Below are 27826 nucleotides of genomic sequence, written 5' to 3' on the forward strand. Positions count from 1 at the left end.
AAGAAAGAATCACATACAAGGGAAATTCCAAAAGGCTATCAGCTGATTTTTCGGCAGAAACGTTGCAGACCAGAAGGGAGTGGCATGATGTATTCAAAGAACTGAAAGGGAAAAATCTGCAACCTAGGATACCTTACCCAGCAAGATTATTTATTAGAATTGAAGGAGAGATAAAGAACTTCTCAGACAAGCAAAAACTAAAAGAGTTCATCAATGCTAAACCTACTCTAAAAGAAGTCTTAAAGGGTCTTCTATAGGAAAGGCAAATACATAGTAAAGGCTGAAGATCAACCACTTAAATAAGCTAGTATGAAAATTAAAAGCCAAAAAAATTATAAAATCAACTATAACTATAATAATTATTAAAAATATAAACATGAAATTGTTAAATATGACATCAAAAACACAAAATGTTGGGGAGGGGAGTAAAAAAATGTAGATCTTTTAGAATGTTTGAACATGAAGGACTACTTGTTTGAAACAAGTAGACATAGTTATAGGTCAACATATATGAACCTCATGGTAACCACAAATCAAAAACCTACAACAGATACATAAAAACAGAGAGAAAGGAACACCAGCACACCACTGAAGAAAATCATCGAAACACAAAAGAAGAAACTAAAAGAAGAAAAAGAGAAGAAATACAGAAACAACCAGAAAGCAAGTAACAAAACAGCAATAAGTATGTAGCTATCGATAATTACTTTAAATATCAATGGACTAAATGCTCCAATCAAAAGATATTAGGTGGCTGATTGGATAAAAAAACAAGACCCATTTATATGCTGCTTGCAAGAGACTTACTTCAGAGCTAAATACATACACAGACTGAAAGTGAGGGGATGGAAAAAGATATTTCATGCAAATGGAAATGACAAGAAAGCAGGGGTAGCAATACTCATACCAGACTTTAAAACAAAGTTTATAACAAAAGAAAAGGAAGGGCATTAGGGATCAATACAAAAAGAGGATATTACACTTGTTAACATATATGCACCTAGTACAGGAGCACCTAAATATGTAAAGCAAATATTAACAGACATAAAGGGAGAAAGTGACAATAATCCAATAACAGTGGACTATTAACACCCCACTTATATCAATGGTCAGATCATCCAGACGGAAACAGTGGTCTTGATACAATAGAACAGTTGGGCTTAAGAGATATCTATCAGACATTCCATCCCCAAACGGCAGAATACACATTCTTTCAAAGTGCATATGGAACATTCTCCAGGATGGATCACATGCTAGGCCACAAAACAAGTCTCAACAAATTTAAGGTGAGAGAAATTATATCAAGCATTTTTTCAGACCACAACAGTCTTAAACTAGAAATCAATTACAGGGAGAAAAATGGAGAAAGCACAAACACCTGGAGACCAAACAACATGCTACTAAAAAAACCAATGGAACAATGAAGAAATCAAAGAGGAAATCCGAAAATGCCCCAAGACAAATGAAAATGGAAACACAATTTTCTAAAATCTATGGGATACAGTAAAAGCACTTCTAAGACGGAAGTTTATAGTGACACGGGCCTACCTCAAGAAATACCAAAAATCTCAAATAAACAGCCTAACCTAATTACAAAAAGAAGAACAAAGTCCAAAGTCAGCAGAAGGGAGGAAATAATAAAGATAAGAGAGGAAATAAATAAAATAGAGAACAACAACAACAAAAAAAACAATTGAAAAGACCAATGAAATCAAGAACTGGTTTTGTGAAAGGATAAACAAAATTAATAAACCTTTAGCCAGGCTCATTAAGAAAAAGAGAGGATCCAAATAAACAAAATAAGAAATGAAAGAGGAGAAATAACAACAGATATCACAGAGATACAAAGAACTATGAGAGAATACTACAAACAGCTGTATGTCCAAAACTGGAAAACCTAGAAGAAACACATGAAATGAACACATTTCTAGAAACATTCAGTTCCGAGACTGAATCAGAAAGAAAAAGAAATAGACAATCTGAACAGACAGATCATTAGTAGTGAAAATGAATTTGTAATTAAGAAAAAAAATCCCAGCAAACAAAAGCCAGGACCCGACAAGTTCATAGGGGAATTCTATCAAACATATAAAGAAGAGCTAATGCCCAGCCTTCTCAAACTATTCCAAAAAATTAAAGAGGATGGAACACTCCTAAATTCATTCTACAAGGTCACCATTACTCAATAGCAAAACCAGACAAAAATGCTACCAAAAAAAATTTACAAGCCAATATCTCCAATGAATAGAGATGCAATAATTCTCAACAAAATATTAGCAAACCAAATTCAGCAATATATAAAAAGGATCAAACACCATGATCCCACCAGAAAACTACTAGAGCTCATCAAGGAATTCAGTAAAGCTGCAGGATACAAAACTGATATACAGAAATCTATTGCTATTCTATACACTAAAAATGAACTATCAGAAAGAGAAAGCAAGAAAAAAATCCCATTTAAAATAGCATCAAAAAGAATAAAATACCTAGGAATAAACTTAACCAAGGAGATGAAAGACCTAAACTCTGAAAACTATAAAACACTGATGAAGGAAATTGAAGATGACACAGAGAAATGGAAAGATATCCCATGTTCTTGGATTGGAAGATTAATGTTGTTAAAATGTCCATTCTACCCAAACCAATCTACAGACTTAATGTAATCCCTATCAAAATACCCATGACATTTTTCGTGAAAGAAAAATATCTCTTTCATAGATGCCACTAATCTCATTCTTGAGGTCCTATCTTCTAATACCAAAGGTCCTATCTTCTAATACCATCACACTGGGGTTTAGGATTTCAATATAAGAAGTTTTGAGGGGACACATACATTCAGTCTAAGGCTGAAGATTTTGTCTATTGATCTTGTTTCTGGTCACATTGTTGGGCTCTGTTACTATTTCTAATAGTTTGTTAGTTGATTCTCCTGGAATTAAAAAAAAATTATCTGAATACACATAGGTCATTTTTCTTATTTGTTGCCAATATTTAGAGATTTTTTTTCTTATTTTGTTATAACTTTCATTATAATGTTGGATAGCAGAAATGAAAACAATCATTCTAGATTTATTTCTGACTTTAATGGAAACCATTCAAATAATTCACCTTTGTAGCTGAGGATCTTGGGGGTTGAGGATTTGGAGTTAATAACACCCTTTATTGGGTTAAGAAGGTTTTTTCTATTTCTACTATGCTAAAAAGAATTTTTTATTAGATATACATGTTGAAATTTATCAAATTCTTTTATCTATTTATATGACTGTATGATTTTCATTTTTAATCTAGTAATAGAGTGAATTATATTAATTTTTTTCCAGTGTTGAACCTCTTCTGGGATAAATCCTGCTTGGTTATGATACATAAATCTATTAATACATTACTCAATCTGATGTACCAACATGTTCTTCAGCATTTTTGCTTTAATGTCCACATTTGTCCCAACTGGTCACTTTCTGGTGGCCTAGGATTCTTCCTGTTCCCTTTATCTGCCCTGAGTCAGTAGCACATTTGAAGTCATTTCCATTTTTAGGTAGTAGCTCTTCTCTGTTAACATTATTCCATCTGCTTTGCATATTTCAGGATTCCTTATGATAATTTCTGGCCCGCCCAGCGTATTCATTTCTGTTTTCTAGTACTATTATGAATTTTTTAAAAAAACAAAAAAGATCTGTCATTTCCACGAATTTGGAATGGGTGGGACAGAAGCCTTTGCATGGCTCTATCTTCTATCTTGTTCAAAATTCAAAATTGATGCCATTTTTATTTTTTATTATTATTATTTTTTTGCGGTACGCGGGCCTCTCATTGTTGTGGCCTCTCCCGTTGCAGAGCACCGGCTCCGGATGTGCAGGCTCAGTGGCCATGGCTCACGGGCCCAGCCGCTCCGCGGCATGTGGGATCTTCCCAGACCAGGGCACGAACCCATGTCCCCTGCATCGGCAGGCGGACTCTCAACCACTGTGCCACCAGGGAAGCCCTGATGCCATTTTTAGATTCTTGCTGGAACTTGATTATTTCTGGTACTTTCCAATCAGTTTAAATATCACCAGAAAACTAAGCACATCTACCTAACATTTTCTTCCCTTTCCATAATATGCTTTTTGGTTTAATTCCATAAAATGTTAACTGTTAGGAAGAAAGGCAGTAATACATTAGCCAGAGTTGTCTGTTATGGAGATTTGTCACAATATACCTTTCCTACGTGACTTTTCAACACCCATTTGGGATAATTTTTTTTTTTTTTACCATAGAAATGCTATGGTTTATTTTCAGTATAGATCTGTATTAACCCTGAGAATGTGGGGCAATAGATCTCCATTTTTTTTTTCTTTAAGTCACAGCTACCTGAGATTTTATTTTTTTTATTTTTGGGGATAAATTCTTTAAGTTTCTTCTTAGAATGAACCAACTTGGTCAGCTACCAACATTTGTTTTCTCCTCTGCATCAGAATAAGGATTTTTTTTTTCTCCAAATGAAATGCTGGTTACCTCAGCAACATTAAGAAGAGTTTTCTTTTTAAGTCCCCTTTCCCTTGAGGTGAAAAGGATATTGTACTTTCTAGCAGTTTCTTTTCTTCAGAAGTTTATCACAGACAATCTTTGGCCCAAACAGGGGGGCAAACTGCTTTGGGGTGGTTTGTTTAAGGACAGAGGATCAATTCTTGTCTCAGAGTTTCCCAAATTGCAAAGTTGGAACTGCGTGCACATATCCTAAATTCGTCCTCGGAGGACACTGTTATTTCTCTAGCAAGCAAGACTTGGCCCAGGAGGAAGCCTAGGATGGCCAACTCAGGCTATCTTAGGAGACTGCGGTCGTACAAGACATGCTGCTGAGCAGAGACTGCACTGCCTGCATCCCACATCCATTCACTGAGTCTTGATATGTATACCAACAACATTCATTCATTCATTAAATATGACTGACCGCCTACTGTGTGCCTGGCAGTGTTCTGGCAGTGCAGATTCAGCAGTGAACAAGATAAACAAGATTCTTAAAATATAAATGTCCTTTTAATACTATGCTGTGTTTTGAAAGCTTCAATTTTGTATTAGATTTTTTGATGCTGAGGTAATATGATCTTGGTAGGGAGGGCAGAACCTTTTTTTCCTGCAAGGTACACTGTGAAATGATATACCATTTCTTTCCTAGGAAATGAGATATGCAAAGAGATCATTGGTTTGTTTGTCATTAGATATGCTAGAACTATATTGGATAACCAGGTTTCTCTTAACTAAGGTCCTAACCACTAATCCCACCCCTATCCCCCAACCTGCTCACATTGGGGCATAATTCTTTGGCGGATGACACCTTCTATAGGTACGGGGAAGGGAGGGTTAAGAGAGAAAACTGCCTCTGATCAATACAGCTGCATCATCATCATAAATAATTTAACCACATACTCCGTTTTTAGTTTCTTTGATCTGCTTCTATCATGATGCCTGGTTGTGTTACTGCCACAGAAGTTTGCTCTTTGCGAGGCTAAAGAATCTCCTTGCAGGACCTCAGTCATCCTCCTGGGGCAAAGGTCCACTTTGTATTATTCCTCCTGCCTCATAGCTCAGCATCGATGGTTTTTAACCATCCTGAAGTATCCTGAGTGCATTGTTGCTTTGAGATGTTATAAGCCAGGGATAAAGGAAATTACTTATTAGTGTTGGGAATTAGATAAATGGGCTGGTTCTCACGACCATCTTCCTCTAATTCCTTGTTTATTTTAGAGGGTTGTTTGTTTTGTGAGAGTTAGGGGAGTGAAGATATAGGAGGAAGGAGAAGGGATCATTTTCAGGACCTCATATTCAGATCTGGTATTGGTTTTGGCAGCAGTGAGTGAGGAGATGGGGGGGTATTCTGAGGAAGAAATTAGTGTAAGATTATCATATAGCAGAATTTATTGGCTCTGGCAAAAGTGATAAAGTGTGTCTTTGTTTTATTTTGCCACAAAGACATATTTTAAAAATCTCCTTCTTGTATCACTGGTCCTCAACAAAGAACACAGCTCATATCTCCATTAATTTGAAGTTAAAAATGTTAACAACATCAATATTGGCCACTGACTTATTGCTTAATCTAAGTATTTGCTAGGGCTTCGAGCACTGCTGTTCTATTACAGAGGGGAGAAATATCTGGGAAGGAATTTGCAAAGTAGAAGAAAATGCTAAGAAAGGGATTCTATAAGCATCGTACTATAAAAATAGTGTCGACTCTGAGCAGTAGGAAGGACAAGCTTTTGGCCAAGAAGCAGCCACATTTTCACCTACAAACTGGCCAGCCAAGGCAGAGGGAAGCTATGGTGTATGCTTAAAAGTTTTAAAACAGCATCTTTTTCTGAATAAGATTAATGGCACAACGGGAAAGCACACTGAGAATTGTATTTATTAACCTGTCTGCTGCTTTTCTGTAACTATGATATGTACTCCCTTCCCACAGAACATCTCCTTCAGAGTCTGGCTCTTCTTGCTCAGTTCTCCTCAACGACTCGGCTTTACTTCAATCTGCTTCTTATTTGAATCCATAATTGAAATGGAGGGATCTGAGTCTTTCGTGATGTGAAACAGATATACTCTCTTTTAAGGGCTCAAACCACTTTTGCGGCCCCTTTCCTAATGCCCACGCATCTTCAACTACGTCCCGAAGCTCCCAGGAGCTCCAAGGTTCCCCCACAGACACTGCTGCCCATGTACTCTGGCAAAAGAAAACGGGGAATTGCATAGTTTGACTGGTGTGGCCAGTGTCAGAAGGTAATTACAATCAGTAACAAACTGAGAATAAACCACAATACCGCAGGCACAGTCTCACGCTCTGACTCTGAACTCCTATCTCTTCATTTACTGAGACATGCGCAATTTTGAATTCTATCAGGGGAAACATTATTATGACACTTCCCATTATAGAGGTTTCTACTATGATTTTCTTTCTAACATAATTTCTGGAACACAGTGACACTATAAGTATTTCCCTAGAGAAGTAGCAATATAGCTACATTAATATAAATGAGAAGAATATTTGCTGCAAATATACCTATTTTAGAGTTCCGTCAGCTTGCTATGGGGGAGCACTGTATTTCACACAGGCATTTCATAGTATATTGTTTACTGTTAAAAAGGAAAATTGTTAATATTTATCTTCTAGTATCCTTTCATGTAAAGATTCACAGTACGCGTTTTCCTATGTGTAATGTGTACCTAGCTGAAATCTTTCTATCTCATGATTCCAGAAGGAGTTTTAAGTTTCTTTTTTCAATATTCCAAATTTGGTTTACCTGTATGAAAAGAAGTACTTTCTATTTAACTGTAAAAGTACTCACTGAGTAACAAACTCTAAATAATTTGTTACGTTACCCCATTATTTTGTTAACAATGAGACAAAAATGACTATCATATATAAAGTATCCAACACCTACTAAGCCCACAAATATATATTCAATGAATGAATGAACATATCTACCTTACAAATGGAGAAACTGAAGTCAAAAGAAAGGTTTTAGCCATAATCATGTGTAACTCAAGAAATCCCCTGAAAATCTGATTCAAATATTCTTTTCCCTTCTTTTCTTTTTTTTTTTTTTAACATCTTTATTGGGGTATAATTGCTTTACAATGGTGTGTTAGTTTCTGCTTTATAACAAAGTGAATCAGTTATACATATACATATGTTCCCATATCTCTTCCCTCTTGCGTCTCCCTCCCTCCCACCCTCCCTATCCCACCCCTCCAGGCTGTCACAAAGCACCGAGCCAATATCCCTGTGCCATGCGGCTGCTTCCCACTAGCTATCTACCTTACTACATTTGTTAGTGTGTATATGTCCTCCCTTCTTTTCTTAAAAGACAAGTGAAAGTTCTAATAATGGACATTTACTCTTTGAAAGGGAAATCTGAGAGTAATGTGTTTTTTTTTTTTTTTTTTGTGGTACGCGGGCCTCTCACTGTTGTGGCCTCTCCCGTTGCGGAGCACAGGCTCCGGATGCGCAGGCTCAGCGGCCATGGCTCACGGGCCTAGCCGCTCCGTGGCATGTGGGATCTTCCTGGACCAGGCACGAACCCGTGTCCCCTGCATCGGCAGGCGGACTCTGAACCACTGCGCCACCAGGGAAGCCCAGAGAGTAATGTTTTGTAGATAAAAAACCTTCAGATTAAAATTTCAGAATAAAAATAAGGAAGAAAATTATTTCATCTAAACACCACTTTTGTCTTTCTTTTAATTGTAAAATACTGAAAAGACCATTTAAATACTATGAAGTTACAGAGTCTCATCAATTATAACTCGAAATTGTGGATAAGAAAAAGCTGGAAATCTTCGTCAAGTTCTAACTTTTTAAAAATTGCATATACCACCTTGTCTTCTCTAAATGACTACTGCAAGTGGGAAATAAAACCAGAAATACAGCCTTGTCTTCACCTGCTACCAGCACCACAGTTCTAGTCTGAAAAACTATTTTACAGCACTTCAGTCCAAAATATATTTTCTCCCCCTTCTTTGTTACAAAACCTTGATTGATGTGCTCAACTTAACAAACAAATGAACAAATAAAAAACAAGCAAAAACACAGCCTTCTTTGTAGCTAGGGGTAGCCAATGAGATGTCACTGGAAGTTGTTAGGTGGGGCTTCTGGGAAAGCCCTCTGCCCCCTCCTTCCTTGTCTTCTAACTGAAACACAGTTCTGAGGCCTGGCATTCCAATCCCCATCTTGGGCTCCTGAGGAGAACCTGAGGATAGAAGTCACGCACTAGGATGGCTAGAGAAGAGAAAGAGATGAGCCCAAGTCTCTAGGAATCGTGGGGCTTCCATTCTAGCCTTGGACTACCTACCGCCCACCTTCTTTCACTCAAGAGAAAATAAAACTCTAACTTGTTTAAACCATGTTATTTGAGTTTTCTGTTACATGCAACCAAATCTAGTCCCAACTGATAAAGCCACATTATAGCTATTTGACCTTTAGCTATTCATTTAACTTCTCTGTATTTCAGTTTATTCATCTATAAAAATGGGCACAATAATAGTCCTGGCTCAGAGAGTTGTTATAAGGATTAAATGAATTAATACATGTAAAGTGATTAGAATTGTAACCAGAGCAGACTGACCACTCAATGAATCCCATCTGTTACTATCATTCACTTGCACCATCTATAATATCATACCTGGAGTTTAAATGTGAAGGGAGAGGGTGTGTGAAGAAACGAAATCACTGCATTTGTTTCTTGCCCCATTCTTCAGGGACGGAGACCTGAGCAAAGAGCAGAACAGAACCGTGATAATACGATAATGCACGCTTCTCAATTAAAATCACTTTACAGATTACCAAGCACCTTCACATAACTGAGTTCCCCTAAGCCTTACCAGAGCTCTGAGATGAGGGTAAACGTTGAAGCTTGTTTGTGTTGGCAGGTCATTAGCTGACTGGCTCAGTGGCCAGAGTCCAAGTTCACCGTTCCAGTGAGGGCCAGTTGGCTGAATTCCATTTCACAGCCCTCGATTGTGCAGCATACTTAGCTGTGGTTAACTGCTCTCTGAACATGATTCCAAGTTTAAATCGTGTGGGAGAAGACATGAGGGAGTATAACTCAGCCATGCTGGAAAAACTGAAACTAAGTGTCTGCCTTCACCAGCCAGCAGGTACATGTGGGTTGTAAGTGAGGCTTTTTTTTAAAAGAGAGATTTCCTGAATCTTTTTCAGAAATCTGACGTTTTTTTCAGCTAGTTTATTTAGAAAGCTTCTGAGCCTTAGGGTTTTTTTTTTTTTAAGAATTTATTTATTTATTATTTTTGGCTGTGTTGGGTCTTCATTGCTACGCGCGGGCTTTCTCTAGTGGCGGCGAGCGGGAGCTACTCTTCGTTGCAGTGCATGGGCTTCTCATCGCGGTGGATTCTCTTGTTGCAGAGCACAGGCTCTGGGCACGCGGGCTTCAGTAGTTGTGGCATGCGGGCTCAGTAGTTGTGGCTCGTGGGCTCTAGAGTGCTGGCTCAGTAGTTGTGGTGCATGGGCTTAGTTGCTCTGTGGCATGTGGGATCTTCCCAGACCAGGGCTCGAACCCATGTCCCCTGCATTGGCAGGCGGATTCTTAACCACTGCACCACCAGGGAAGCCCGAGCCTTAGGGTTTTAACTTGAGAATGCCTCTCAGATTAGCTCCACTCTAATCTTAATATAATAATGATAACAGCTGATAAGGCACTCACTCTGAGTCAGCACTATTGTAAGCGCTTACTTCTACCATCCCATTTGATTCTCATGAAACTCTACAAGGTAGGTAGTATTATATCCGCCCTTCAGAGAAGGTCATCCTAAGCCACAAACAGTGGAGTGACTTGCCCAGCATCACCGGGAGAGGCAGTGGCAGAGCCAGGAGAGAGCCCATGCTCTTAGCCAGCACCTTGTATCTGTCTTAGAGTCATAAACTCTCCACTTTCCGTCTTTACACTCCAAGCTTCAGTTCCTGCGGAAGGAGGGCAGAGGTGTGATTCTTTGACCAAGTGCCTTTGATTGTGGCCATATTTTTATCACTTGTCATTCCGTATTCCACTCTCTCTTTACTCACAAAGGATGGTAAACTCTCTCAGGCAGTGCTTCTACCAGATCAAATACCAGGATTGTGCTGTTTTCTCTGCTGGGGGCGCTTACTGCCTTTGGTTGACCCTTCATCTGAGCTCACTATGAAAAGCCCATGAGAACCTCTGGTCTGCAGCTCCAAGTCAACTTCTCCAGGGAGATTTTTTTCTGAAGAGTCCATTCCTGCTAGTGATACCCAGTTGGGGAAAAGTATTTCCTGTAACACACGCAAGAACAGAGCCTATTTCCTTGATCCTAATTGGCACTATCAATGTAATAACAGCGTTTTGGCAGAGTCAGGGGGCGATAGGGAGGAAGTGACACAGAATTTTTAAAAATCAGAAAAGTATAAAAATGTACTTTACTTCTGTGATCTTCCTCCCAAAACCCATAACCCCAGCCTAATCATGAGAAAAACATCAAACAAATCCCAAAGGAAGAACATTCTACAAAATACCTGACCAGTACTCCTCAAAACTGTCAATGTTATGAAGAAAAGTCTGAAAAACTGTCACAGCCAAGAGGTGACATGATAACTAAATGTAATGTGGTATCTTGGATAGGATCCTGGAACAGAAAAACGACACCAGGCAAAACCTAAGGAAATCTGAATAGAGTTAATAATGACAAGAATGCATTAATATTGGTTAATTAATTGTAGCAAATATACCCTGCTAATGTAAGATGTTAATAATATGGGGAACTGGGTGCAGAGTGTTTGGGAACTCTCTGTATTTATCTTTGCAATTTTTCTGTAAATCTAGAACTTCTAAAATAAAGTTTATTAAAAAAACAAACATGGGAAGTGTTGTCAAGTCCTATTGTATATGTAAAATTCTACTGGGCTGGCTGACATACTGTCCTCACATTTATAGAAACCCTGAACCCAACACCCCTCCTCTCCTCTGAAGAGCTCTGGGCAGTTTACAGAGAGAGACACCTTAGTTTTTGTTTTTGTACCAATCTACATGCCACATTTTATGATCCCCGTGTTACAGAGTAATGAGATCTGGCACATGCAATGGCTTGCTCAAGGTCACCAGGATGGGGGCAGAGCTGGGCGTGGAGCCCTGTTTACCTTTCCTGGTACCACTGCAGGCTGGGCAGGGAAACCAGCTTAGATGAATTCAATTCCATTCAATTCAACCGACGTTAGCTAACACGTACTAGTATTGTGAGCACTGGGAATTTTAAACTGAATGAAATTCAGCTCCCTGCTCAAGGGCCATGTTGTGGTGCAGTGGGGAGAGACAAATACATCAAGAGTTATTTTCAATACAAGAAGCTAAGTGCCAAGCAGACATGTGGAGAGTGTTGAGGGAGCTGGGAGGAAAGGCTCCCCCAGACAGGAGGGGGCTATTTAGCCCTAGGAAAAATCTCAGCCTGAAGTGCAGGTGAGCCCTGATTAGGGAAAATGTGTTTCTTGGTTCCTTAGGGCCCCTGATGCATCTGATTTCTTACAGTCCCAAAGGCTCTTCTGAAAGTTCACTTGGTGGCAGGAGTGGGACTGCAACACTGAAGCCCATTTTCTGGCAGGGCATAAATCTTACATTCAGTGGCCCAGATCTTGTGAGAACATGAAAGGGCTTTGATATACATGAATAGCAAAATAGCAAAAAGAAGAAAAAAGGCAAAAAAAGTTACAGTCCAATTTACTCAGCTTCCTCCTGTGTCTGTGAGGTATAAATGAAGGGAGATCCGTGCAGGATTTTCTGGACTGTGAGGTATATTGGCATTCCTAAGAGAGTGTGACAGCCTGAATTTTCTGTTTGTGCTTTTAGTGACTGATTAGCTAGTCGGGACAACGTAAATTAATGCTATTTTCTTATACCCTTTGATAGTGGGCATAGGCATTTCTTCTGTAGGTTGTGAACCACTTCCTGGGCCGACTTCCTCCCTGTGGGAGATTTGAGGAGCCATAGTAACTCGTCAGTCCCCTAGGCCATGATCTGAGGCACTGTGCAAAGCCCATTTGGCAAATGCAAGAGATTTTTTTCTTTCTTTTTAATAGTGCGTGTCTGAATTAAAGAAGCAATTTCCTAAACTGGAGGTTCCAAATCAGTTGTTTCTGCTAGTTTTATTCTGTATATTTTTGAAATTATTTGCTCCCTTTCCATGTTTTCTGAAGGTGGCGAGCAGCCAGCTGTTGGGTCCTCATCTGTCATTGCTTGGAGTCTTCTCTGTCACCACCAGGCCCTCTCTGGTGTCCTAGAAGTTCCTGCTCTCAAAGACGATGCCCACATCATATCCTGAGAGAGTTAACATCCTTCCCCTCACACTCATTTCCCTAAACTCAGAAGAGAAGAGAAAAGAAACTCTATATGCTTGGCTTCGTTCAGCGGCTGGTGTGGTCTCACAGGCTGCAATTCCTTGGCAAATTACCCCAATGAGTCTTCAGCCATCAGGGGGAAATTCGTCTTTTATAACATCTTCCTTTAATGAGTCTTCCTAACACCGTGAAATGACCTTAACACCCAGAAGAGGATTTTAAAAATGGTGTGTACGTGCCGCGGAGCGGCTGGGCCCGTGAGCCATGGCCACTGAGCCTGCGCATCCGGAGCCTGTGCTCCACAACGAGAGAGGCCACAACAGTGAGAGGCTCGCGTACCGCAAAAAAATAAATAAATAAATAAATAAATTTAAAATGGTGTGTAGAAAAGGCTGGCTGAGGATGTGTGTGGACGTAAGTTCACCATACTTGGGGAAGAAAAAGGATACAATACAAGAATGTGATTTTTAAAGTGGATGCAGACCAACTAGGAGTCAGGATTTTTTTTTAGTGTTTTTAAGGAAAAAGTGATCAGTCTTTAGTGTTACATTTTTGGAAAATAAGCAATGAACAGTGATTTAGTAGACAGTAGTCATATCAGAAGATGTTTTTTATCTATAACTTATTTGATATGATTTAATTTCTCTTTTCAATAACTTTGTTGCATTTAAAGTATATTAAATTGTGCAAAGATAGAACATAATTTTACATCTGGCCTGAGGGATAAGAAATGGGTTTACATGCTATCCTGCATTTCATGAAACTGGCCACAAATCAGAGGAATAAAAACAGAAATATTTTGAAATGATTTATACATACAATATACACTACTGTTTTAGGAAAATTACTTTCCAGTAAAAATGGCCAAGATTCGCTGATTGATTTTTCCAATAAGCATGACTTTCACACCTACCATGTGCTGTGTCACAACTTAGAAATGCAAAAAAAAAAAAAAAAGAGATGAATAAACCAAAGCTGCTGACAGCAAGCGCTCACGGTCTGCCTGAGACAATGGACAGTAAACAGGTAATTACTGCCCAGCGTGCGAAGTTCTCTAGCAGAAGCACATAAGCAGAACCAGGGAGCAACAGGGTGGGAGAAAGACTATAATGGGCCAGTGTCTTGTTCTGTCTAATTCAGCTGGGCAGGTGAAACTGGACTTTTAAGTTGACAGTTGAAGGGTAAGAGTTCAGAAGGGCAGGTAGAGGACGTTCTAGGCTGAGAGGTGGTCTGAGCAAAGTCAAGAACAGAGAGAGCAGAGTGCCTTCAGGTATCACAGGTTGGAAAGAAGGGAATGACCAAAGGTAAGGCTGGAAAGGGAGGCAGGGCTTAGGTCTCCAGGGCCTGACACGGCATTATGCTAAGGAGATACATGTTACCCCGTGGACAGCACTTCTCTAACTTTAACGTTCACAAGACTCACTGGGGAGCTCATTAAAATAGATGCTGATTCTATGGGTCCGAGCGTTACCTTTTCTAACAAGTGCCAGCTGATGCTGCTGCTGCAATGAAGTGGTTTTCAGGCCTCACTGAGGTAGCAGATATTCGCCAATTCCAATAGCTGAAATGGATCACCTGTGTGCTAAGATATGCCACCTTTAATCCTTTGAGACGAAGGGTTTGGGGTGGGACCTGGGCCAACAGAGCCTCTAGGATTGTGCCCATAAGCTGCCTCCTGGGCTTACTGTGGGTGCCCTACCATCTTGTCTATGTGTTCTATGATGTGAGGAGGGTGGAGAAGGCAAGCCAGTCCAAACAAGCAGCTCTGCACTGTAAGAACCACAATCTGGTTTTCTACGGAGAAAACACAGTGCTGCAACAAATAGCCCGTTACCCAAAGCAGCTGATATGGGTTGTAGGCGTGGCCCAGAGCCTTCCCTCCTCAAGCATTAAGCATTAGGAGATTGAAATCTTGGTTCTAGTTCACCTCTGCAGGGGACTCAGTTCATCCAGGCTGTGGTGGTGTCTGCGGCAGCCCAGCTCTACCAAGCTCAATGTTTCCACTACGCAGGGGCAACAAAGGAGTGGTGGAAATGAGAAATGAGAATCTTGTTCTATGACTTTCCAGATATAATCGTTTATTTTTTATAAGTTATTTTAAGTCATTCCTTAGTCCTTTCTCAAATTATAACAGAGATGATTAAATTGGCCATTTTTCCTAATAACCGGTAACAGAAATCTGGAAAAGGAAAATGCCAGGCTGCATAAAATAAATGAAAACTTGAATTTCTGCTGAGTTGATTGGTCTTGAGGTCACCATCATATGTAAGCATGTGAATATAAACACATTCACACATATGTGGTTGCATGTGCAGGTCCTTTTATAGAAGCTGGTCACACATGTTGCCTCTGCAGAGGGCTGCAGAATGGGGGTTGGTGTGGGAGGAGAGTTCCTCATCAACAGTACCCTTTTTGTCCTGTTTAAAGTTTTTCTGATATAACTGCTTACCTTTTAAAAAAAAAGAGAAGACAGATGTCTCAGTGGTTGAAAAGCATGATGACACTTGCAGCACCCTTTAGTCTGCTGGTTTGGGCAGTAACACTTTCCTCCTGGGCCACCTCGTCTTGAAGCTCTTTTTGTTCTGTGTGTTTAAGGGGAAAAGATGAAAGTCATCAGGTCTCCTGAAGCTAAATTACCCAGAGCCTGAGTAATTTATTGAGGAACTAAACCTCTGAAATAAATTCCCCAAAAGTCAGAATTTTTTTCAATTGTGTCCTCAGTTGACAGTTTCTGCCCTCTCTTCAGAAAACGGTGAAACATAATAGAAATGAGATGTAAGATTACAAAATAAAAACGAACTGGAAGGAAAGACATATCTTTTTAACACAGGGAAACATCTTCATTGATGCCCTTCCTACCACCTTCTCTTCCCCAAACACACTATGACAGATCTCTGGGGAAAAGCATATTCCAGATAGATGCCATACTGACTATTAACATTTAATGGATAACTTTCATTATGGTATTATATATTTATAAGCAGAGAAGAAGCATCGTGTCTTCCATAAACACTATAAGTATTAAACATACAAGTTATAACCCAGTTTGCAACCTGCTCTGACTTAAAATCTCATTTTAGTGAACTGGAGTGAGCTCTCTGAAGTCATTTAGACACTAAGGTAATACTGGTACATGCCTGTTGTAGAAATGAAAGCTGAAATAATTTGGTTTGGAGCTCTATGTTCTGTAATCTGTATTTCCTCTCCTCATAGAAGGTAGTACAATGTTTGAAAAAAACTTAGAAGTAGTGCTTCCTGAAACTCATTTGTCTACTTACATATTAATAGGCCTTCCACTTAGAAATTCTCCCTGCATTTTTAGGTTTCATCTAGGAGGGATTTAGAGATAAAATCTAAATATTTCAACGTAGTAATTAACATTGAGCCAGTCCCCACTTCCTCAATGTTTTCAATAAAAACATCTTCTCCAGTGTTGGACATAACCGCATGGAGCTAGGTCTGACAGAGAAAATCCAAGAGCTGCTGGGATCCTTACCTCTTTTGTTCTCTTCCAAATCTTCAGGCTTCTTAGTACTGAGGAACTTCTGGTGTTGGGCAGGGTGGGGCGGGGCCGCGTGGGGCGGGGCCGCGTGGGGAGGGGCCGCGTGGGGAGGTATATACATATACTTTGCCTCCTAAAGACCCTACTCCCAACTACCATTTAAGAGACATACATTTGTCAACCTGAAGTCACCTTAAGCTCATCTACTCTCCATGTTAGAATGGACCTTTTGAGTTATTTAATACAGTGATTCTTAAACCTGGCTTCTCATCAGAATTACCTGTGGAACTTAAAAAGATTCCTGTCTCTACCATAACCTTCTGAATGAAAAGCTTTGGAGGTGAGTCTCACCTTTTTAAAGTGCAGTTCTGAATTTGTCAATCCAAATTCTGAATGTATATATGAGAAAAAAAATTTGTATAACACAAACCATTATCACAACTAACAAAATTTAAAATAATTATTTAATATCACTAAATATCTAGTTCATATCAAATTTCCCTAGTCCTCTCAAAAATGTCTTTTGAAAGTTAGTTTGCTTAAATTAGGACCCAAGCCCAAGTCAGGTCCATGCGTTCCTATGTCTCTTACATTTCTTTTAATCTAGAACAGTCTACCTTATCCCTCTCCTTCCACTTCCTTATGCCATTGGCTTGTTGAAGAAACCAGATTTATCTTTAGGATGTGCTACCTCTGACACAGTTGGATGCTTCCTCGTGGTTCCATTTTACTTTTCCCATTTCACTGGTGAGATCTAGACATTAGCTCTAGCAGATTGATTAGCTTCAGTCTCTGCTGTTTTTGGCAAGGATGCTTTGTAGCTAGTACTGTGTACCGCACTCTGCATTAATCAGGAGGCTCTTACTGATTGTTCTCCTTTTAGAGACAGCAGGGTTGATTAGTGGATTCAGGTGCTGGCAGCATGAGACTTCCTTTTTTTTTTTTGCGGTACACGGGCCTCTCACTGTTGTGGCCTCTCCCGTTGCGGAGCACAGGCTCCCGACGTGCAGGCTCAGCGGCCATGACTCACGGGCCCAGCCGCTCCGCGGCATGTGGGATCCTCCCGGACCGGGGCACGATCCCGTGTCCCCTGCATCGGCAGGCGGACTCTCAACCACTGTGCCACCAGGGAAGCCCGAGCCTTCCATTTTAACATTCTGCATCACCTTCTCTCCTAATGGTTTCAGTATCCACTGATGGTTTTAGCCTAGAATCTATGAGCATTTGCAAAATAATTCTTTTCTGCCATCATTCCTTTTACATTTAAACTGAGAATTTTTCTGAAAACTGGAACTTTCCCTCATCAACTAGGATGATTTGTTTACTCTGAAAATGCAGGTTGTTCAAGAACAGGCAATAGGAATGCTGACTTTTAGAGAAATGACGTAATGCTCTAAAATAATGGTGTCTGTTTTCCTGTTTGACACTTCCCCGTCCAAACTGACTGTCATCTGAAAGTGAGTCTAGCTATGCACTGCCAGCCTGCAGTCCTCTGCTTCCTCCCTGGCTCCCAGCTGAGCTTACCTTCTCCAGGGCAGGGAGCTTACTGGTTCCATTCCAGCTTCACACAGCTCTGACGTTGCAGTCCTTTATCTTTCTCACATACGGATTCATTTATCAATTCCACTATTCGAAATATATTATTTGTTGTGCATGTTTAAAGTTTTGAGCAGTCCAGTTACTGGTGGAGCCAGAATGTGACTAAGGAGGGGTATATGTTAAGATTAACCCCTAATCCTCACATGCTCTAAAGCCAGCTCAAATGATCACACAATAAACAGAGTTCGGTGATATGCAAATCAACTTCAAGGCAAGTCCCCTAGGCCTCACCTTCTTAAGATGGCCACCCCCTAAGCCCCCACTAAACAGAAATTCTAGAGTTGGCACTGAATCTAAACCTTATTCCACAGAACGGCTCTTCAGCTATTTGAATATGATAAATATGGCCCATTTCTCCTTGCCCCCCTAGAAAGCCTGATCTTCCCACTTCTGACCTTTTTAATATGTGGTACCTTGAAACCAACAGTACACAGTGGTGTCATCACCTCCTTCATTTTAGCTGCCCTACTTCTATTAAAATGATACTTTAATAGGCAGGGATAGTAACTTTGAAAAACTGTTGATTTTTTTTGCCTTTGCATTTCTTGTTCCACCAGAGGCACTCATTTACCTTGAGAGGTTTAGCATATTACAGCAATGAGGAAGGGAGGGAATAAGCAGCTTTAGAGTTTTGGAGCAAAATAAGAATCATAAAGCTAGCCTTTGTCATTTGAGAAAGGATTTTATAAATTAAACTGCAGTTTAAGGACTTCCCTGGTGGGGCAGTGGTTAAGAATCTGCCTGCCAATGCAGGGGACACAGGTTCCAGCCCTGCTCTGGGAGGATCCCACATGCCGATGAGCAACTAAGCCCGTGTGCCACAACTACTAAGCCTGCACTCTAGAGGCCGCGAGCCACAACTACTGAGCCTGTGTGCCACAGCTACTGAAGCCCATGCGCCTAGAGCCCGTGCTCCGCAACAAGAGAAGCCACCACAATGAGAAGCCCACGCACGGCAACGAAGACCCAATGCAGCCAAAAATAAATTAAAAACAAAAACAAAAAAACCCCCTCCAGTTAACATGTCAAGGCAATGGTAGAGAGAACTCAGAAAATGAAGAAAGTCCCTGCCACAAACGAAAGGGAGAAATCTTATTTACTCCCAGCCCTGGGAAAGTGTGGAAAGGATGAAAGAGATGGGCAGAGGAGAGGAGGTGCGTGGAATGCCTAGTTGCAAGGTCTAGACAGGTGTGAAGGAAACTAAGGACATAGGGCCTGGTAGTCTGTCAGTACAGCCCTTAGATCCAGGCAAGAGCACCCCATTCCAATGCTCCCCATAAGACTGGTGGGTCCCCTTTCTAGAGCATGCCCCCAGCTACCAGAGATCATGGAATTCCCATGTGAGCCCACTTCCAGGGCCTCCATGGGGTTCTCTCTTGGGTCCCTTTTGGACTGTGCTGCCAGGGTGTGTCTTCACACTTGGGTCCAAGGTGTGATGATGAAGCAGCTGCCTGGGGGAGGTGGAGATGACATAGAGCTTGTCAAGGTGTGGGAGGGGGCCTAGGGTGGGGAAAGAGGGCTGGCCATGGGCTGGGAACCCTGAAGAGGCCAAGATTTCTAGATCTGAGCCTGAGTTTCCTTTGAGATGCTTGATAGGGTGATGTTGGTAGGGTAGGAGTCTGGACACGTATGTGGGCAAAGATCACCTGACTCAGACTGTGTGGGGTAAAGAGAAGATTGTGCTCAGATGGAGGAGGTGCAGGGGGGTGGAGAGAGATCAAGTGGGTGTGAAAGAGCCACCCCCTACACTCCCTCCAAGAAGAAGAAGTGGATGTGGAATCTGTGGATCTCTCTAATGACTGCAGGGAGCCAGGGCTGGCAGGCTAGCAAATCAGGGAGAAATCTTTCCCCTTTGCCTGCTCTGCTCCAGCCCAGCAGCACCGACTGCCAAATCATGGCCTGGGGTGGAAAATGAAGTTAATTGTGTATTTATGCTATTCACAACTATTTGGTATGACTTGCTTTCCCCCCCACCAAATCTGTTATCATATTTGTCAGTCTAGGAGGATAGAACATAATTTTCTGGTGTGATTTGTAACTCTTAAATATTTAGACATGTGGTACATGAGGTGGCCTTCTGACCTGCTTCTCCAGGCTTCCTAGAAGAGGCTGCAGTCCTAGGAGAAATACTTTTAGCTTACCTCTACACCCAGGGTGGCGCAGTACCATTAAGTGGAAGGGGAGGTTACTAGGTAAATGAAATGACAGTGTTTCAGGAATAAAGACCTAGGAGCTTCTGCATAGGCCAAAGAGATGGGGTGGGGTGGGGTGTGTGTGTGTGTGTGTGTGTGTGTGTGTGTGTGTGTGTGTGTGAAGGGGACAGGAGGGTGCAGATACAGTGTCACTAAAATCAGGGAGATTGGCGGTGGCCTGGGATTAGAGCAAAACGGCCATAGCGCTGGGACTGTGCAATTAGCGGCAAGTGGCAGCAACCCACCTGCAAAGGCCACACTAGACCAGCGGCAGACACCTTAGTAGACACCAGATCAGAGCAGCAACCTGCAACAGAGGCCCCCACAAACTGCCAGGAGGCACATATACTCAGCCAACAAGGAGCAAGAGAGAAAAAAAAAACACAGATATCAGAAGAGACTGAGATTGTTAGCTGACAAATTTAAATGGCCCCGCTCCTTAGTCTCCGCTACCTCTTGATAGATGAAGATACGGGCAAATGAAGATTGGGTCCATTTGAGAAAATAAATGTCATATTTTCTTTGCATAGCTGAGCATTCATTACATTCCAACCCTATTACCACAGACTAAGATCACATTAGCTTTTTTGGGGTGGGATCAAAGAGCACATTGTTGAATCGCACTCAGCTTACTGTTAACTAAAACTTTTTAAAATCTACATTTGCAAATAATTATGGGGTTCTTACTTGCTTCTCCTGCCCAAGCTGCTTTTTCTAAATCAGTGATTGGTTCTCAAATTTCAGTGTGCATCAGAGCCATGTGAGGGCTTTCAAGAGTTTTAAGATTTTCTCATACAGGTTTTGGACCTCAAGTTTACATATACGTTTCTTTTTTTTTTCTTTTTTTGCAATCATAAAAGGGCTCTTCTCTTCAAGAACATCTTCTAACTAGTTTAGGTTTATATACATATATAGTCTTTTATTCTTTTTAGTAAACATTTTTATTGAACTGTAATTATACGTACAGAAAAGTGCACAAATCATAAGTGTACAGCTTGATAAATATTCGTAAAGTGAATGCACCTATGTAACCAGCACCTAAATTATGAAACAGAACATCGCCAGCACCACAGACTCTGCCTTGTACTCTTCCAGTCCCTGTGGAGCAAAAGAAACCAGTTGAAAACGAATGCGTTGATTATGATTCCACTTAAAGAAAGTTCAAAACCAGACATAACTGATGGTGATTTAAGTCTTGATAGTGCTTACCTTTGAGGAGGGAGGTAGTGATTGAATGAGGGCACTGATTTCTGACACCATAGACAATTTTGCCCATTTTGAACTTCATCTAAATGGAATCAGAGTATGCACTCTTTTGTGTCTAGTGAAGGCTACTGATAGTTGTATGTTAGTTGTATGCAATTGCTACTTTACTAAGTTCTCATAGCTTTTCAACAAATTCCTTTGTGCTTTCCAGATATAAAATCATATTTTAAAAGTTTTCCTCTTCCTTTTCAATTCACCTCTTTGTTTTCTTTTGTCTAATCTCATTGACTAAATCCCCCAACACAAAGTTAAATAGTAGAGGAGATAGTGGGCCTTGTTCCTGACTTTAGTATCGACATTAAGATGCTGGCTTTTGGGCACAGGTACACTGTCAATGAATTACTCATCAATTTCTACTTATTAAGTGTATTTAACATAAATGTTAAATTTTGTCAAGTGTCTTTTCTGCAAAGATGGAGATAATCATATGATTTTTCTCCTTAACTCTTTTAATATGATGAATATTAATGGATGGTCTAATAATATTCTTGCATTCCTATAATAAATCCAACTTACTCATGACTTAATATTTTTTGAAAGTGCTGAATTGTTTGTTAATGTACTGTTAACATTTATGTACTGATATATTCATAAGTGAGAGCGGTCTATAATTTTCTCTTTGGTACAAACTTTGTCAGGTTTTAGAAACAATGCTTATCATGTTCACTTTACATAATGAATTTAGAAGGCTTTTTTGTGTTTTTTTGCCCTCAAGAGTCTCTTTATAGCCCCTGGAAATGTTTAAACAACATTAGGATGATTTAATCATGACAGTTTGGTAGAAATACCCTTGAAACAATCGGGGCCTGATTTTTTTTTTTGTAAAGAGTCCATTTGTTTTGAATTTCTGTATCTACTTTGGTAATCTTGGCAACTGGCATTTTTCTAAGAAAGGTTATTATTTTCTAATTTATTATATAAAATTACTCAAAGTAGTGTTATAATTTTGAAAAATTTCCTGTTTTATGTTCTCTCTCTTGTCATTTAAACTTTTGTGTTTTTGCTTCCTCCCTTTTTTTCTTGAAAAGATTGTCTGGTGGTTTGTCTACCTTGTCTTCCCTCCTTCCCCCTTTTAATTAATCCCTTCCTTCTACTTCCTTTTGGTTTGCTTTTTCCTCCAGTTTTTAAGACTCGATTGTGTAATTCTTAGCTTTTCTCATTTTTATTGATATTGCTCTAAAATTATAAATTTCCTGTCATAATGGCTTTTTTTAAATCAATAAATACTAGGTTTTCATCAGTCTTGTGGTCATGTCCTGCTGGTGTGCTTCCAATGTCTGTGGGGATATTGGGCTGCTTATTCTTTTATTCCTTAAAACAACTTTGAATGGGCTTTGACTGTAATCCTTCTCAGGTTTTGTTTTTGTTTTGGGTGAAATGAGTTTTCCTGTACTTTTAGGAGGAAGGGTGCCCTAGGACGACTTTTCTTTGCTCTATGGCCCTAAAGTTCCTCTTTCATTTTCACAAAGTGATTTAAAAGATTATCTATGTCCACATACAATGTCTAGGTATATTGACTTTCCTTCCCAACATTTATCTGGACTCTCTCTTCTCTTTGTCCTATTGTACCTATCCTGTCCAATTTGGATTCTAATTCTAGCTAGGCTTTATCTCATTAGTCTTAAGATGTATACAGGACGGGCCCAGACTGCTCTAGCACAATCATCAGACCATATCATATTGCTCTAACACTTACCTGCAAATGGGGACCTGTAGAACCCCTCCCAGTTTCAGCTTTTGTTCTCAGACTGGCCCACTGTACTTTCTAGTGAGAAACTGGGGGCAATGCTATAGTTCTATTCTCAAGGCTGTCAGAAACCAGCTGCCTGCCTTTCACTTCCTCCCACAGAGATGCTGAAACTATGTTGGTCAGTGGTTTGTCCTTATAAAACTGTATTCTGAAGTTCATGGGGACACCCTGTCATCTAGTTTTGTAGAATAGCTATCCTAGTTACTCTGGATTCGAATGGGGAGATTCAGAAACTACAGTGCTGCCATCATCTTCCTCGAGTTTAAACTCTGTGGGATCTCTATTACAGAAAAGAGAGGTTTTAAAAACAATTTTATGATGGTTATGACAAATTATAATTAGGAATTTACTTTATTTACTTAGTACTATGCTAAGTACTTTATATGTATTACCTCATTTGATCTTCAAACAATCTTGTGAGTTAGATTTTCCCCCCCTCATTTTATCAAAGGGGAAGTTAGGGTCCAAGATTACACTGGTGAACTGACAGATCTAGGATTTAAACCCAAGTCATCTGACTCCAGAGCACCTCCTTACTATACTGACTCTCAAATATTATCAGGCCCAACAGTTTCAAACTATGTACCACTGTCGGCAAAACTTCTATTTGAATTTGAATATTTATAAATAATTATTTAAAGATCTAATTAAAATGTACACATATTATAGGTCAAATCTAAAAGCACTGTAGATGATAAATGGGTTGAATTGTGTTATATGACCTGATGAACCTTGTTTTCATGCATATGCTCAAAACAAGGCCTCTCCTACCATAGTCTAAAAAATACCATACTGGAGTTGGCCGTAGAGCATAGGGAACAGAGTTACTGAGACTTCATATTCCCCTCCTCATTCTATCACCACTGCTAAAGAACCAAGTATATATATGAAATAGTGCTTATAATTTATTTTATTAATACTTTTCTTGTAGGTAACTATTTAGAAAAAGTTGGGAATAGTTTCTCCACAATTCACAATGGGCTGGTATTTTTTTGGTCAATATGCTGCTGTGGAATGTGAACATTCACTGGCCCATAAAGTTTCACAAGGAGGTGTCTCACGAGTATATCAATTAGAATCATATTGTAATATATAATCTTATGCTATTAAATTACACAAGGAGTTAGAAAATATTTAGTAGTTTTTTGAAATACTTTGACCTTGGAATTCTCCTTCATACGAATACGGTTACTAACTTTTTAAGCTTCCAACCACTAATGGCAATTCAGGAAAAAAAAAAAAAATGGGGGCTTTTTGAATAGTTCTAAAGCCGTTACACATATGCCATTTTAACTCCTGATGTCTACGAAATGAGTTAGTTTGAGATGTAGATGTCTTAATTTGTCAGAATTTAAACTGGTACAAACTGGAATAACTCATGGAAGGATGACATCTGTTGTTAGGCTTATTTTACCCCCACCATCAGAAAACTGATTTTATTTCTAATTAAAAAAAAATTTTTTTTTGACTTTGGCAAATTGAGGTTTAAAACTAAGCATGCCAATAATAAATGAATCATTTCTCCAAGTATAGACTACGTTTCCTTTGGGAAGGACCATTGTTTAAGGGTATTTTTTCTCCACTCTAGGAAAGAAATTAAAAATTTAAATATTACAATACCTAAACAGTGATATTAGTAACTTAGTTTTTATACTGATACTTGTAAAACTAACAATCCAACATTTATTATCACCAAGACTTTAAATGAAACCCAGTCCCTCTGGTGAAGAGACTTCCTTCTCCATTTCAGCACTACTCTCATAACTTTGAACGTCATAGAGCAACAGTGACAGATGTAATTTATTGATAAATTGATTACTAATAAAAATGAGTTTTTATACTAATTCCTTTACAATTAGCTAGGTCACAGAATGAAGAAAACAAAACAAAGAAAAGCAAAACCCCAGTCCTTAACCCCTAAATGGTACACTTCCTTCCCACTTACCTGAAAATACAAAAATATGAATGACCGTGTATGGAGCTACACCATTAACTTTACTTGAGTGGTGCTATTTTTTTTACTTAAATGTTTACTTATTTCATTTGAAAAAATTAGAAAATCATCAGTTTGAAATTTGAGCAGCTAACACACTGGGGCAACAAACTAAAAATAAGAATCCAAATGGCTAAAAATAACTCAGTTATAAAAGTACAAGTATAATTTACAGTATCACATATCTCAGAAAAAGAAACAAAACCATTAAATGGCTTTCCTTCTAGATAAGACTGTTTTCTCTGCAGAAAGGGAAAAAAAGGAACTAATGATTTGAGATTAACATCAAACATAACTGTTATTTACCCCAGCAACATCTAAAATAAATGACCTGCACAGCACAAAACTTCCCCATTCACAATCACATACAGTTATATTACTTGTCCCTCAGTTACATAATAGTCTTCTTAAAACAATCTCCCTTTAGAAAATTATTGTATTAGTTAAGCCTATTCATTCTTGCTATGAAGTTAATTTCATTTGTATAGGCCACAAAAGTTTAATTGGCACATTTTACTTAAGTCAAAATAAGTCTTCTTTTTAAAAATTATGGGATCATCTGTTTTCAAAGAATAATCCCAGATACTTAATTCATTAAAGCAATGTTCTACCATCAGCAGTCAAGCTTTTTAAATGATCACTAAGTGTTCACCTGAAGATTATCAATGCTATGTGAACTGTAAACTTCTTTTGAAGATTTGTATTTATGATACAATTTTGTACTGAAGAGCTTTTTAAAAAGATAACCTTCATACATACAGTTAGTTTGCCTCAGAGAACTTAGAAATACAGTATATAAACATTTAAGAACCACAACAGAGTCCACTGTGGTTCAAACTTCAACAAAGATTTCCTTGAAACCTAGTACGAAGGTTACTGGCTCAAGACCATATACCAAAGTGACATCAGCACAAGATTCGATTGTAAGACTCTACCTCTTAAAAAAAAGAGCACACTTGGTTATACATGGCTTTTAACCTTGAGCTACAGTTAGGCTACAAATCCCCCCACCCTCCCAATCTAAAGTTAGTCATGTGGAGATGTGTACATTCTCTGAGCACTGTTTAGAGTCCTTGGTTTTCCAGCTCTGATGGAGATCTCGAAGGCGCTCCGAAGTCCGTGTGCTTACGTTCAGGGCAGGATGAACTTTACAAATGCCACTTTCCTCCATTAGTGACAGGCCACAAATTCCAAAGTATGCATGCAAAGCATCTGAAAATAAGGCAGTTTTATCACAACAGGCATTCTTATTTGTACAAAATATTTTAGCTACTTATCAGCCCATCACTACATTAAAAATAAATTTAGAAAAATACTAAATACAGTTTTTGAAATATTTGCTGTCTCAAACCCCAAATTTTTAAAAACCAGGTGATCAAAATCAGATGATACATTATTCAAGAAAACATCACTAACAAAGGAGAACAGTTCCTAGCTGAAGAAGTGACACTACCAACATCCTCTGTGATTAAAGAACAAAAAGGAAGAGTACCAGTGATATAAAAGACTTCTCACTCTAATGGGTTTTCCCTTTTGCTTACTATAGTATATGGAAACAAGGAGCTTTATATCATAAACAGAAATTTTTTCTTAAAAGTGAAAATAAACCTCAGAATCTAAGTAGCATTAGCCCTCCCCCCTAAGTTTTACCTCTGACAGTTCCTAAACCATATATGATGACAATACTATGTTAGATGAAAGAAGCTTAGGCAAAATAATCCATTCTGGAATGCTGTACCATATTTAATTTCCCTATTTCAGGTAATGTCAGTCATTCTAAAAATGTATGACCTGACAATAAAAACAAACTCACACATTCTATTTGGTCATAATAATGTGAGTGTTCATACCATAACAATTCTTCTACAGTGGCCTCACTACTGTTTCCCATCTTTCAGGGGGCAGCAACTTTCTTCCATTAAATGGCCACTGAAATCACAAGGCTGTTGCTTGCCTGAGAGCCTTATATGACTTCTGAAAGGGCTCAGAGCTCTGCAGTTATGGGAACGCTACAAAATGCAGATTTTGTAGCAGTCAAAATTTTTTTCTGTTTTTGAGTTCGTCATCATTTATGGTCTCATGAGCTATTAAAGTTCAAAACATCTTTTGTGTCAAAAGAATTAAAGAGAAAGTTTTACTCACAAAAGTATCATTTACTTTTCAAAAAAGGAATGACAGATAGTTGTGCTTACTCAATGTTATTTGTGAAAAAGTTATTTCACCAATGAAGGTCCGTGTTAATCCCCTTTTATGTCTTTTTCAGAGAATACTTAGGTTTCTTCTAGCTCATTTTCCTCTAATTTTCAGACCACAAAAAATAAACTTGATTTTTCCTATACTATTATAGTTTTCTTGCAGTTTTTCTAAAATTAAAAAGCAACATTAAATTTTATTGTACAGAAATAAGGAAACTTTTCTAGGAAAAGAATGCAACAGAAAATACACTTAGAATAAATAAAATAGGATCTTACACTTTCCAGTAATGTAAGAATTTTTTTTTCTCAAAAGGATGTTTTGTAAAAGCTAATGAAATAGAAGGTAATGTTCCAATCCTCAAAAACAAAAAAAAAAAACAAAAAAAAACCCCTCTTTGTCTGTAGGTGATGATGTATTCAAGCACTTTAGAGTTGAAATATATATTTTCCTCATAATAAAACTTCATTTTTTCATAAGTTTTTCCTATAAATGTACATAAAATCTCTGTGTG

General features: G+C 39.0%; 1 protein-coding gene across 2 annotated transcripts in view; it reads right to left on the minus strand.

Moving 5' to 3' along the window:
• Nucleotides 1-24908: 24908 nt before the first annotated feature.
• The window catches only part of PGGT1B (protein geranylgeranyltransferase type I subunit beta), a 56809-nt gene continuing 53891 nt past the window's right edge, over nt 24909-27826 (minus strand). For both annotated transcript variants that reach the window (XM_060143407.1, XM_060143408.1), the window contains exon 9: nt 24909-26331. In XM_060143407.1, coding sequence (XP_059999390.1) covers nt 26150-26331 — 182 coding nt within the window. In that variant the 3' untranslated portion in view covers nt 24909-26149. The remainder of the gene's footprint in view (nt 26332-27826) is intronic.

Source organism: Lagenorhynchus albirostris, chromosome 3 (genome assembly GCF_949774975.1).
Source record: "Lagenorhynchus albirostris chromosome 3, mLagAlb1.1, whole genome shotgun sequence".
In the NCBI taxonomy this organism is placed as follows: domain Eukaryota; kingdom Metazoa; phylum Chordata; class Mammalia; order Artiodactyla; family Delphinidae; genus Lagenorhynchus; species Lagenorhynchus albirostris.